At 32.4% G+C, this 15,221-nt stretch overlaps 1 protein-coding gene across 1 annotated transcript; it reads right to left on the reverse strand.

The window, feature by feature from the left end:
- Positions 1 to 5,097: 5,097 nt before the first annotated feature.
- Positions 5,098 to 6,556, reverse strand: LOC114754722 (uncharacterized). Its single transcript, XM_028943541.1, has 7 exons — positions 6,488 to 6,556; positions 6,147 to 6,411; positions 5,872 to 6,038; positions 5,743 to 5,790; positions 5,493 to 5,585; positions 5,308 to 5,406; positions 5,098 to 5,202 (listed from the first exon to the last, which is right to left on the reverse strand). The coding sequence occupies exons 1-7, from the start codon at positions 6,554 to 6,556 to the stop codon at positions 5,098 to 5,100; spliced, it is 846 nt and encodes a 281-aa protein (XP_028799374.1).
- Positions 6,557 to 15,221: the final 8,665 nt, after the last annotated feature.

The raw sequence follows: 15,221 nt of genomic DNA on the forward strand, positions 1-15,221 counted from the left end.
GGAGGAAGAAGAGGACCTCGACTCGGAAGTAAGAGCTAAGCTGCGACTGCGATTGTGACCCCGGGGGGGGGGGGGGGGAACTGAAGATGAGCCAGATGAGGGACGGACTGAGCATTTGACCATACAACTCTGTCTATGACTCTATGCAAGGACCGCGACGGGGATTGGTCAGCGGGCAGCAGAGAAATGCGTTTTAAGGTCGGTTTTTTAAGGGTCGATTTTTTTAGGGTCGATTTGGACTAATGATTAAAAAATATATATTTAATATAATTTTTAGAAAAATAAGATTGGATAATATAATTTATATTTAGATTAATTTTTATAAAAGTTAGTTTGTAAAGTAAAAAAATTGTTTGGATTGTAATTAGATGAATAAGTTTAATTTGTAAGATGACCAAAATGAATATGATTCTTCTTACTTGAAAGCATCACTAACTTACTTACATTCTAACTCGAGTAGCGTGAGGCACGTTGAATCCCGTATAAATCACCAAGGACCATCTTGCAAGGCTAAATACTTTTAGATGCTCAATAGTGAAGTAGTACCGTAAGAGTGAAGTAGTACCGTAAGATAAATAATAAAAATGATTAAAAATATGAATTTATAAAATATAATAATTTTAAATTACTATATAGGAAGAAATTAAATTTAATTAACAAAATAGATTTAAATTAGAAAGCATAGTAACCTGAAAATTTTTTAATCAAATAATATTATATAAGTAATTAGATGATATACTCTAGACAATTTATGTTAATATAAAATAAAAATAAAATTAAAAATATTATAAAAATATTAAAAATTATTTTTATTTAAAAGAATATTAAAAATAAATACCTAAAAACTGATCAAGAAGTATAATAAATATATAAAGAAGTATAAAAACAATATAAATATAAGGGTAAAAATATCTTTTAACTCTAAAAAACTGATTTTGTAGCAGTTATAAGTAATTTTTAAGTGTTTTTGTAATCATGTTTAAAAAAAAAAAAAACTTCAGACCTATAAGTTAAATTGACAAGAAAAAACTATTACAAATAGCTTCTAAATTTGCAAACTAACTTAGCATACATATAAACTACTTTTCCGACAAACGCCCCCCAAACAAAGAAGCACTTAATAAGTTAATATTCTGCTAGCAAAGAAAAAACAAAAGAAAAAAAAAGAAAAGAAAAGGAGAACCCCAATTAAATTTAGTTCACCAAAATTTTAATTTGGACGTACAGTTCTAACAAATTTTTATTAAATATTTCCGCATGTTGTCAAAAGATTAGATTACCCTTAGGCAGCTAAAAACCATCAAAAACAAAATAAAGCTTGCACCTGCCTTGAACTTTTTTTTAACCATGTAGAGGGGTATTTTGGTTTTTTTAACAATATTTACAAATTCTTAATTTGGTCTCTTAGCCTGATTAGGATTCTGTTAAAAGTATAGGCCTAAATTAAATTTTGATGTTTCAAATATATTTATTTGGGATTTTTGAGAAAAAATAAAATTCAGAAACCAGAAATGTTAATTTAAAAGGAAAAAAAGGGAAAATTGGGGATAAATATCCCATTGAGAAATTAGTTGGCAAATGGGACCTAAGAAAATCAGTTGCACCTAAGGAAGATCAGTTGCACACCACGGAAGATCAGTTGCACGCACATGGAAAATCAGTTGCGTACACACGGAAGATCAGTTGCACAAAAATAGAAGATCACTTGTACACAACGGAAGTTCACTTGTTCAAAGTCCTTAGGTCCTATTTGCCAATTAGTTTCTCAACAGGGTATTTATTCCCAATTTGCCCAAAAAAAACCAGCTAATCCATTTAATAATAAATATCTAATATGATTTGCGGGAATTTAAAATTTTAAATATTCTATTAATAATGAAAATTTAAAATTAAATATTTGAAAATATTACAACAAAGGACGAAATTTTTATCAAAAAAAATTTAGGGTTAATATAATTTTGGTGTCCTTATTTTGGTTTTAGTCCCTCAAGTTTTAAACTATAAGTTTTGGTCTCTTAAGTTCTTTTCATTTAAAACATCAATCATCAATCAACTAATCAATCATCAATTATACTTTTGAAAACTTGTAATACCCAATTTGTTCAAAAATGGGTCAGATATGATATTATTAGATCCAAATATATTCAATTAATAAGATTTGAATAACATATTGATTGAAATTTGAATATATTGAATTAAATAAGAAACATTGTAAATAAATAAAATTTCAATTAAGGGCTCAAATGAAGAAATTATTAATTAATTTTGAATTTGAATAGCATCTTAATTAGGATTTGAATATATATTGCATTAAATATGAAGCATCATAATTAAAAAGTATATGAATTAGAGGCTTAAATAGAGAAATAAATAAATAAATTTAAAATTTTATCTATTCTTCCTAAATTCCACATTTCTAATTTAAGTTCTATTTGAATGAATAAAAGAATCATACTCCTATAAAAAGTAAATCTTAAGTTACAATGGATATATTAGAATTTTAAATCTAATTAAATATGCTAATCCGTGCATCACACAGGGAAAATTTTCTAGTTAATCCCTATAATTTAATAAAGACTTAGACTATTTTGCCTCTTGAGAGACCGAAACTTATAATTTGAAATTTAAGGGACTAAAACCAAAATAAAGATAAATTTAAAAGATCAAAGATTATATTAACTCAATAATTTATAAAAAGATTTTGCATAGGAGAACCGGAAAAGTTATCTATGATCACTAAAAGGCAAATTGCATTTATGACACTACTTCTGGTTCTTAACTAGTTTTTATATTAAGAATCAGAGATAATACTCCCTCCGTTCCTTATTATAAGAGACATTTGATGTTTATAGCATGTTCCCATATATAAGAGACACTTAAAAGTTGTCTCTATTTTTTTGTATTGATTTCCTATTTTACCCCTATTTATTTTGTCTCCAACTCATACTCTCTCTCCCTCTCACTTCTCTTTCTTTTAATAATTTAATTGTTCTTTCTCATACTCTCTCCTTATTAATGAGGGCATTGTTGGAAAAAATATTATACTTTTTACATATTAATTGTCCTCAACTAATTTTAACTGTTTTTTTTATTAACGTAATTTGGTTATCTGTCTCTTATAATAAGGAACGGAGGGAGTATTAAATAATTATATATAGATAAATAATGGTAGGTTTTTTTTTTTTTTAGCCTGTGAGTGCGGGCGCACGTGCGCGCGCGCATCGTTGGAAAACTTTTACGTCCAACTTTGGTGAGAATGGAGCTTTTGCCAACATGACCTATAGAATTGAAAATAACAAAGAAAATCAGAATGTATAAACGTTTATTAATTTTTTACGGGCTCCCTTACTAAATATCTTTTAATACTACCTCCAGTGTTAACATAAGAGCTAATTAACTAATTTGAGTATATTAAAAAAATTAATTATATTATTTATTTATAATAAATAGATATTATCTTTCCTAAAATGTTATTACTATTCAAGTGTATTGGTTAAAACTATTATTATTTCAAGAACTATTTTTTTAAAAAAAAAATAAATATGAGAGACAAAATAGATTAAGGTTTTATGTTTAAGATCAAAATAAAAGTCAAACAAACTCTTATAATAAAGACTAGACATAGTATTTGTTATTTTTATTTTATGTAGCATATATTAATTTGATAATTTAAGTTTATTTATTTCGCTTATTTTTTATATCGAAGCAGATATATTGGCTGGAATTGGATATGACATGATATGATGCGTGAAATTAAATAATTAATATAGTGGATTCCTCTTTTCAAGCACAAGCACTCACTTATGTCAAACTTGCCTTCTGAACAGAGAGGCAACAATGGCTTCTTCAATTTCATTCATGGAGGCTTGCACGAAGGAAAAAAAAAAAAAACGTTCTAGCTAGTTAGGAATTGGATTAGATTTGGGGGTATTTGGATGAAACCAAACTATGATCTAGAGAATAGTTTTTGGAGAATATATTCTTGAGAGAATAGATTTTTTGAAGAATAAATTTTGTGAAAAAGTGATTTTGATAAAGTGAGAGTATTTAGATAGTTGTTATTAGAAGTACTTTATATATATATATATATAAATTACTAAAAAAATATATTTTAATTTCAAGAAATAAATTTGTTAATAATATATTTTTGTCCAACATAATTAATAATATATAAGATAATGTAATTAATAAATAATTAATATGTGTCTATATATTTATAAAATATAAGATTAAATATATTTATAAAAAAATTGAGGGGTGTTAAAGTCATATTATCATTGAGATCTATTCTGACAGATACAATAATACTTTCCAATTTGAGTCAGAAGCAGAATGAATTCACCTTTCACTACTACAAAAAACAGAATAATTGACGGTTATTTTTGGTTATATTTGACAGTTAAAAACCGTCAAGTATGCTAGCGTCATATATTCCTATAAAAAATATTTGACGGTTACTAACCTTCAAATATAATTGATAATATTTGACGGTTCCACAACTAAAACCGTCAAACATAATCGACTGTATTTGACGATTTTAAAGGAAAGCCGTCAAATATATTCTGGGAATACTTGACAGTTACTGTTAAAACCGTCAAGTATTCATTAATACTTGACAGTTATAGTTAGAACCGTCAAGTATTATTCAATTTACTTGACGGTTTTAACCAATAACCGTCAAGTATTAATATTATTATTATTATTATTATTATTATTATTATTATTATTATTATTATTATTATTTTAAATACGGGCACTGCTTTTCCAACAATCCCCTTGCATTTTAAAAATTCATACAAAGCGACATTTTATGAAAGACAGGACCAGGCCAGCATTCAAAGTTTCAAACCAATATACAGCAAGCAATAATTCAGTCATATGAATATAATGTAACCATGCACCAGACACACAGAAATTTACATTATATACATGTTAATAACGTAATTAACAAACCAAATGTCATACAATTGTATTGTGTCAAGTCAAAGCAAAATTTTAATTTGGACAAGGAGAAAAGGCTAAAGCAAAACACCAATTCCAAAACCAAAATTTGCCAAATGCCTAAAACCACAACAGCTCTTCAATTCAACTTCTTCCCTATCTATTTTGTACCCACTGATGGTACAAAGCCATTGCTAGCTCTTCAATGATATCTTCCATCTGGACGGATGAATATACAGTGCAATATGTGTTGGGAAAGTACTGTATGCAAAACCAAATTGAAGTTAGATATAAAAATAAAGCTACACTAGTAAGTATAATTCTAAAGTATATAAATTAAACTTTAACAAATTAAATGCATATTACTTGTGTAGGGATTGTGTCAGCATTATGCATAATTATCTCTTTCATGAATTTCATCACCCAATACCCACAATCAAAGCTTTTTTTGGGCTGACGCAAGCACTATAAAGAATGGAAAAGGAAATAATATTAGTCAATCATATATATAAATCATATTTAATAGAGTAGTAAATAATGGTAATGAATACTTTCACTTTCTTCCACGGGAAGGTATCGTCAAATTGGCCGTTTTGTACGGGGGGCAGGGTAAGGCTTGATTTGTGCGGTATAGCCACAAAGCCCTGAGAAGACAATAAAATTGAATATTAATGATTGTCAAAAATTAGATTGAAGCAAGAAATTAAATTAAATTTAAATAATAAATATAAATGTTACTTATTAAATAATGAAACCATAAATAGTCGATTGGTTGGATCCCCATGAAGAGAATCGAGATACCAAATCCTCAGCTTCATGGGATCGACCACAATCAGCATCTAGTGTACCCTAATTATAAGAAAGACAATTAGAATAATTACAAAATATTTGAAAATAAAAGAATCTAAGAAAGTTCAGTATACAACGTACGTACCCTTGACAGTAAGGCGCCAAAAACAAAGTCTGAGGCCCTGCTGCCCTAGAAATGAAGATATCCACCAAGTCTCTGGATAAGTCTTTCTTCTTCGTATTAGGTCTGTGGCTAGCAAAAGTGTGGGGGCTAATAATCTTGAACTTGTCATGAAGGCCACTAGGAACTATAAAGTTCTTGAAAAGATACCGAAATCAACAAACAAAGATATTAATAGAATAAATGTTCAAGTACTTAAGTATAGTTAAGGTTTTAACACTTGATATAAAGTTACAGGCATTTGTTCTAGCCATTCCATGCATCGAAATTTCTTTCAATACATCATTTGTGACGTACTCTGACGAGGGTCGACCATTGACCTTTGGCTCAAACTCTAGGGGAAGCATGAAATCCTCGCCATGTTCTAATCTGGCTCCAACTACATATTCCTCAAGACATATTTGGAGTCTTGATGATACCGCTTGAACGAGCTCAGAGGGCTGCTTCTGTAGCAACGATAATGAGTGATGGCCCAATAGGCTCTTCTTCTTCCCCTTAGACTAACAAATAGACTGTTTGTAATTAAAACAAAGTTTATTTTAAATCAACTGAATGTTTCAACCTATACATATATACCTTTGAAGGATGTCCTAATGTAAGAAGACGGCCAGGCCAAGCAACAAAGCTACCCACTGCTTGAGCCATTGTCTCTGCATCTGAGGTGGGTATCAAGAGGGTATAATTAGGATCAATAGCAATGTTCAACTACACCCTCACATGATCAGCAGGGAGAGGCACATTATGAATCATGCTCTCCCCTGGTAAATTGAACATGCAGGCCATTGCAACAGTGTGATGTTTAGGGCCATCTGCCATAGACTGAATGTTTGCTTTACCCTGATTTAACATAAGAGACAAGTTAGTGTGATATGAAAATAAGTGAATGTAATCATATAAACACAAGAAGTATTATACCTCAGGTAGTAAGGGGAATGTATAGCTATCTTTGCCACTTGGGCTGAGATTTGGAGCAGCTGTGGTGCTTGATTCTTAATCAACTGCTCGATTAGGCATGTTTGCACTTCAACTTGCTCCTTTAACCAGTGCGTTTATTCTTTCAGCTCCATAAACTCAACAGAGGAAGGCGTGCATGACGAAGAGGGCTTTTATTGGTACCCGAAGTAATCCCTCTTGGTGACTCCATAACCGACGCCTCTAAAAAGACCAGGATGATCAGGAGTCCCCAATGCCCTCGTCAATATATCCTGGTCATTTACAGAATGTGCCTATTGTGAAACTTCTTGGGACAAACTCTCCTGCTCAACAAACATTGTTAGAATTCATACTTTGAGATGTTTGATAACATGAGGATTATTTAATTTAAAATAAAACTCACCATCCTGTCCACGACCTCCTTAACGCGAGGATTATCAATTTGGCCATCTTTATTTTGCCTAGCCAATGCCCACAGCATCTGACGGGATACAGTGACATCTGATCCCTCCTTCTGAGTCACCTCTTTCTTGAGGTCCACATAACCCAAGCGCCCTTTTCGGTAGGGATATTGATTCTTCTTTACCCTTTCCATATTTTAGACACTTAATTCCTGCAAAAACAAATAAGATTCTAGTTCAAAAATATATACATTAAAGAAAACGGACTATTTAATTTAGAATTACATGAGGATTATTCCTTGAAATTGACTATCACAACGTGACGTCACAAAAGCAGCCCAATTGTCTGGTTTGACCAAGTCTCGTATCAAGTTAGGAACCTCAGACTCGTTGACTATGGAAGGATCCTTCAAGTACTTGTGTGTCACAAAATAGCAGAAAGACCACAGTGCCCTCCCAGCCTTCCCCTCCACAAACTTCTTCCTGCTCTCATCTATATCAAATCCAGACTGGAAAACACACAAAACAACTCATTAGTGTGAGGTAGCTTGTCAGAAAATGAAACTTGAGTTGTTATAATATCTTACTGATACATCTGTCCAAAGAGCGTCCCACACTAAACGATCAACCCTCCTCCAATACTGCACTGTAATAGGCACGGTGCTTCATGCCACTGTCCCAATGTAGCTGATAAATTTATTTGACCGTATAGCTTGTCCTTTCTTATTCCACTATATGGCAAATTTCTTTCCTTCCATCTGAGCTTTCATCACCTCTTGCATGACACAAAGCCCCCTCTGTATGCGTGCTGCCTCTTCCCACACCTGTCTCTCCTGGTCGGAGGCATCCCCAGGCTGAGAAGGATTGTCAATGCTCGATCCACTATCGTCTGCCATCTGCAATGAAATTCAATCAAACAAAATGAATTAGAAACCATTAAATGAAAATAAAGTTATTAATAATGAAATTGACTTAAACAAAATTAAAACAAATAAAGTTTTCAATCAAGAATAATAAAAGAATTTACATGTATGTTTAAGTAAATCTTTTCCTTTTTCTACTCTTATGTTTTTGTATATTCTTCTTGGTTTGAATTGTTTTGATCTTCTTACAAAACACTTTCCCCCTCTTTAAAATCCAAATTCCGTTGTTGTGATTGTGCCTGATGTACATGGATTCATCTTCATTTAAATGAGATTCAAGTGATGTCCCTTGAAATGGATCATCTTCAACTGCATTGTCTTCATACCCCATCTCCTCATTCATTTTATTGGTCAAGAAAACAATAGACTATCTTTTAGTAGTCGGGTCTGGGACATAGAAAACTTGTGTAGCCTGAGAAGCCAAAATGAAAGGCTCTTCCTTGTATCCTTCCTTATTCAAATTCAATTGTATGAACCCTAAGTCATCAATTCTCAATGTATTATTATTGTCCACCCACTTGCAACCAAATACCGGAACTCTGAATTCAATGTAATCCAACTCCCAAATATCCTCAATCACCCCAAAGTATGACATACGTGCATAGATAGGATTTTTATCTTTGACACTTGATATATGCATCATATTAGCTATAGGAGTTATGCCACTATTTTGCTGTTTACTCCAATCATCTTGTTTTTTAGTATAGAAAGTGAACCTATTGATAAGGTAGCTTGTGAAAGAAATCACATGTTTGCTCAGTCCATTTGCCAACAACTTTAATTTCTTCGAAACAGAATTAGAATCAATATTATAGTTGCCATGCACGTGCTCTCTCAACCATGCTGTAAATTGTTTATTGTATGTTTTGGTGTACCAACTTTCAAGTTTATTGGGATTATCCCTCTTAAGCTCATTAATATGCTTGTCCACATAGTCTTCAATCTCTTCAGAGTTGTGCAATACATATAGATGTGCTTGCTTCCACTGTTGATTTGAAATAGTTACAACTTTCTTTCCCATAATCACTTCTACGTCCGTCCTTCCCTCATGACGAGACACTGAAACCCCTATATCACTTGCATTTTTTAAGTAATGGGTACAAAATTCAGTGGCCTCTTCACAAATATATCGTTCTACGATACAACCCTCTAGCGACTCCAGTTTTTTACATACCCTTTCAATATTTTCATGTAACACTCAATTGGGTACATCCATCTTAAAAACACTGGGCCACACAGTTGGACATCTCTAACTAAATGGACGGTTAGGTGGATCATGATGTCAAAAAAGGCCAGAGAAAAATACATTTCAAGTTCGCATAACGTAACTATGATTCGGGTTTGCAATCTTGGCAATTTACTAGGATTAATCACTTTGCTGCAAAGAGACTTAAAGAAGAAACATAACTTCATTATCGTAACTCACACCTTATTAGGTAAAATAGCTTGTATTGCCATTGGAATAAAGTTTTCCATCAACACATGACAATCATGAGATTTTAAACCTTTTAACTTCAAATCCTTCATTGAAATAAGGTTACTAATGTTAGAAGAGTAACCTTACAGAACTTTTACGGCAGCAAGAAACTCACAAAAGCTACTTTTCTCTTTTCGAGAAAGTGTGTGAGTTGCTGGATGAAGAAATGTACAAGTTCCCTTATCCTCTGGTGCCAATTCCTGCCTTATCCCCATCTCAACCATGTCTAGCCTCACATTTGTGCCATCTTTAGTCTTCTCGGGAATATGAAGCAATGTGCCGAAAAGATTTTCACATAAGTTTTTCTCAATATGCATAGCATCAAGAAATGTCTCACATTTAGGGTTACCCAATACGGCAAGATAAAGAAAATAGACCTCTTCTTCCACCCACTTGTCCTAACATGCCTCGTCAAAGGTATTCCAAATTCACAATCTATATCTTTTACCTTTTGAAATACATCCTCCCTAGTCAACGGTATAGGTGCCTTACCTTCTTCTGAATTCCCATTGAAATATTTTTTAGATCGCCGGTAAGGATGATCACGATACAACCATCTACAATGTCCCATATATGAATTTTTCATTCCATGCTTCAATCTTATGGAATCTGTGCTCTCTTCACAAATGGGACAACCAAGTTGTCCTTTAATGCTATACCCTGAGAGATTACTATACGCAGGGAAGTCGTTAACTGTGCCAAACAACATAGCTCTCAACTTGAATGTTTCTTTCTTATATGCATCATATACATCAACTCCATTCTCCCACAATACTTTTAAGTCTTCAATTAATTGAGCTAGATATATATCTATGTCATTTCCCGGTTGCTTTGGCCCAGAGATTATCATAGACATCATCGAATACTTGTGTTTCATGCATAGCCATGGAGGAAGGTTATATATAAACAAAATCACTGGCCATGTGCTATGGGTGCTGCATTGCATCCCATACGGGTTTATTCCGTTGGTGGCTAATGCAAGGCGTAGATTTCTATCTTCTTCCCCGAATTTAGAATACTTAATATCAGACTTCTTTTATTCTAGAGAATCAGCAAGATGCCGAAGCATGCCATCTTTAATCTTTTTATCTGCATGCCACCTTAAATTTCTCGCATCTTCTACATTATTATACAAGCACTTGAATCTTGGCACAATGGGAAAAGGCCATAATGCCTTCTTCAGGCTCTTTCCATTCTCTTGGTAGCACCACGCATTACACTTATGACACTTAGTTAGTGACTTATACTCATTCCTAACCAAAATGAAATCGTTGGGGCAAGCGCGTATCTTCTGATAGCTGAGGCTGACAGAGCGCAACACTTGCTTTGCTTTATACGTTTTGCTTGGAAACTTGTTTTCTTTCGGTAGCATTTTCTTAACAAGTAAAAGCAGTTTTGTGAAGCTTGTGTCGCTCCACCCATTTCTTGCCTTCAAGTTATACAGTTTCAACACTGCAGACAATTTTGTGAAATCGGTACAACCTTCACATAAAGGTGTCTCAACATCACACTTCAATTTGTCAAACATTTGAGGACAATCATTAAGTTCCCGTTCAATAGCATTCGTCATATCCTCAAGACGGTCAGCTTCACATGTACTTGTGTCAAAATTAAACAATCCACGACTTTTACTATGCCCTCGACTACTATTACTCGTATCTCTTGTCTCTCTGTGCTTTGTCCAGCACTTATAACTTTGATCGATTCCATTGATAATAAGTGGCTCTCACAATCGAATGGGTAAACCCACTTCAAAAGGCAACACTTAAGACAGGGACAAATAATCCTATTACGATCGTCAGTGTGCTCAACTGCAAACTTAATAAAATCTTCTACCACTTCCTAATATTCCTTTGATAGATGATTAGCGGACATCCATTCCTTGCCCATGGTCCCCAGCTAAGATGAATCATTTAGAGGAAAATGTGATCAGCAACTCAAAGATATTGTGAGAATTAAACAAAAATAGGAAGTCAATACATGAGGCACTATTAATCACATTTATCCCTCTTTAATTCTACTTGTTAACAACTAGTAATTCAATAAAAATTTACTTTGACTTCAATGTGCTATTCTATGTGAAAAAAAAATTGACAACATAACGGCTTAAAATTAAGCATTTCCTAGGATTTATGCCCTCTATTTGACTTCAAATAAAGTATTAAACAGCAAATCAACAGTAAGGCAATTTCAATAACAACATCTGAATTAACTAACATTCAATAATTTGGAAAAATATAAAACATAAGGCCCTCAAGTTAATTTCAATTACAAAAGCAAAGAATCTATGGCAAAAATAGAAAACATGACCCAAATAACTTCTTTTTTACACTAATTGTTATTAAATCCTCGCATATAGCCAGCAAGGCAATTTTAATCTAACTAGTTATGTACTTTTAGGTACTAACATATAGCAAGTTCTCTAGAAAGGCCACATTAAGCTTCCATAAACCAAAAATAAGCAATACTTAAATGCAAAGCAATGATCCCATTCAACCCATAAACCAACAACTCATGCGAGATGAAAAAACTCACTTATGAACAAACTGAATTTTTTTCCAATTCATTTTCCTACAATCACGAGATGAAGACTAACTTCCTGTAGTATATAAAATAAACTTTGTAGCTGAATACAAACGTTTCTTTCCACCTCACATGGATAAAAGTAGATAAAAAGGAATTAATTCTAATTCCCATATGATGAAAAAAGTAAAATGTCTTGAGAAGAAAATGATCCTATTTCACCGCTATGCATTGCTAACATCAAGAAAAATGCAACAAGAGCTAAGGCAGAAGAAACAACAAAATCAAATTAGTGATTTTAAAGAAGAACACGACCAACCTGAAGTAATAAAATCTGGAGAACACGCCGCGAACAAAACGTGATAATGCTCACCGATTGCAAAAGAGAAGAAACACACCACAGAGGGTGACAATGATACAAGAGGACCACAGTATAGAGGGCGATGATGATGGACGAGGAACCACAAAAACAATAGGGAAAGTTTGAAAATGATGTGGGGATGGTAGATTAGACTACTGGGAGGTCTGAGCAGGGCGTACAAAAGAGAATGGCGCTTGAAATTTTAAACCGAGTTGCAACAAAATGAAACAGTGTTAGGGATTATAAAAGGCAATAATTGATGGTTTTTCAGTGTAACCGTCAAATATGTAAAAGAAATATTTGACGGTTATTCATAAAAACCGTCAATTATTATAAAATTGACGGTTATAGGGAAACTGTCAAATATGTTTAGAAATACTTGACGGTTCCTTGAAGAACCGTCAAGTATTCATTTAGAATATTTGACGATTCTATAAGAAACCGTCAAGTATTCCTCAATTATTTGACCATTCCTATGAAACCGTCAAATTTTAATCTTATTTGATGGTTTTTTTTTATAACCGTCAAGTATGATGCGTTAAGTATTTCACATTCTGTAGTAGTTTTTCCTGAAATCATGATTTTGAACCCAAAACCATGGTTTCTATTTTTCCCTAGGTGTTTGCCAATTTTTTTTCCCAAACCATGGTTTGGGCAATTACCCAAGCATAGTTTTAATCTTAAATATAGGGTTTTTGTTGACTTTTTCTCATATTTTTCTCAAAATATTCTTATTGATTGTAACGTTTTTCACTAAAAGATAATTCTAATTATTTAATGTACATGATTAAAGAGGATAATTCAGGAAATCCGACACACATTTGTAACAAATAACTAACTTAACTATTTTTTTAATATCTTCAAATTAATTATCTAATTTTTATATTAAAAACCAGAGTTAATATCATTCAGCTATTCAAGGAGATGTAGGTAGAAATTGAACTAGCTGGGAAGAACATCCATAAGGAAACATGGTAACTATTTATTTGTATTTGAAAATCAAATAAATCTAAAATTCTATTTCACTCCAGAAGTACGAGGTAAATTCAAATTAACTTGTTTGTTGTTTAATTATAATATACACACACTGCCTTTACTCGTTAACATTTCATCCAGTATTTATTATAAGTTTCAAATAATTAATTTGTGTGTGACAATTAAAATTAATTAAAAGCAACAAATCTATAGGCTAGAAGTATACTTTTGCTTCCAAATATACTTTTATGAAAATGAGAAAAATGATAAAAAAGAATAAAGTAAATTCATTGATGAGGAAGAGCTCAAAGAAGAGTGCTACGGAGAAGTTACTCAAAAAAAAAAAAAAATCGTTTGCATACAGAATTGACTTGCTCAACTTACATAACCTCGTGACTCGGTTAGGACAAGTCACTCCCTCTTTCAACCCATGTTTTTTCTTTATTAGCATATAAGCCCCACTTATATTAGGCTTGGATCCTAATCCACCAAGCTTAGACTGGTAAATCCCAACAAAAGTCCTATTATAGCCGCTAATGTCTACTTCCCATTAGTAGGGGTGTTCAGCATCGACTCGTTCTGGTCCCGAGACGGTCCTGTCCCGGTCCCATCCTTGTCGCTTTTATTTTTTTAAAATTTTTATCATATTTATATAATGTCATTTTTTTTTTTAAGATCTGATACTATTATATGAAACTATAAACCCATTTATTTAGAGCTTTTATATTTGTTGATGATTTGAGACTATTGATTATTATAATTTTCAACAAGTTTTTATTGTGTTTAAAGCTTTTATTAGAGTTTTTAATGACTATTATATGTAATAATTTGAGCTTTTGTTTAAGGGTGCCCAAAAAAAATAAAAAAATAAAACTAAAAGATGTTTTTACAAGGGCTAAACCCAAAAAACTACAATTAAAAAAAATCAGATTTTATTGTACTCAATAACTAAAAAAATTTTAAAAAAAATAAATCGGGGCGTCCCGGTCCCGTCCCGTCCTGATCCGGACTAGGACAACACCGGGACGAGACGGGACACGGGACAACAAAGCTGTCCCGTTATTGTTCATCAAGACAAAACCGGGACGGGCCTGTCCCGGTTCCGATCTGTCCCGTGAACAACCTTACCCATTAGCATGTTCTTGTTCTCTCGTAGATTTTTTCACATGATTTTCAAATTAAAAATAAAAAAGGGAAATTTCTAATAAAATGATAGTTGAATTTGTAAAACCCCAAATGATCACTTAAACTTGCAAAATTCCATAACAGAAAAAATGACTAAATTGAAATTTTAAAATATTGATGAATTTACAATGTTGTCCTTTAATTCTTTTGAAGAAAACTCTCAAGTCACCTTCATTGGTTTGCTGACTATCAGAATTCCAGTGCCAGTGGCTGGCACTAGAGTTCAAGTAGCCGGAACTATATTTCAGATTTTTTAACTTTCATAATGTGATTAACAGCTCTTGTAATGATATTCATAGCTTCATTAATGTTATTAACAACATGTTTTTTAGATTTTTAAACTAGGATTTTTTTTCAACCTTCATAACATGATCAACAACTCTTGTGACAATATTCATAACTCTATTAATATTATTAACTATGTGTTTTTTAGGTTTTTAAATTGGGATTCTTTCAACTTTCATAATAGAGTTGTAAATATTGTTACAAGAGTTGTTAATCATGATATGAAAGTTGAAAAAATCCCAGCTTA

The sequence above is a fragment of the Neltuma alba genome, unplaced genomic scaffold (assembly GCF_004799145.2).
Source record: "Neltuma alba isolate B1F8T4 unplaced genomic scaffold, ASM479914v2 tig00010187_pilon, whole genome shotgun sequence".
Classification (NCBI taxonomy): Eukaryota; Viridiplantae; Streptophyta; class Magnoliopsida; order Fabales; family Fabaceae; genus Neltuma; species Neltuma alba.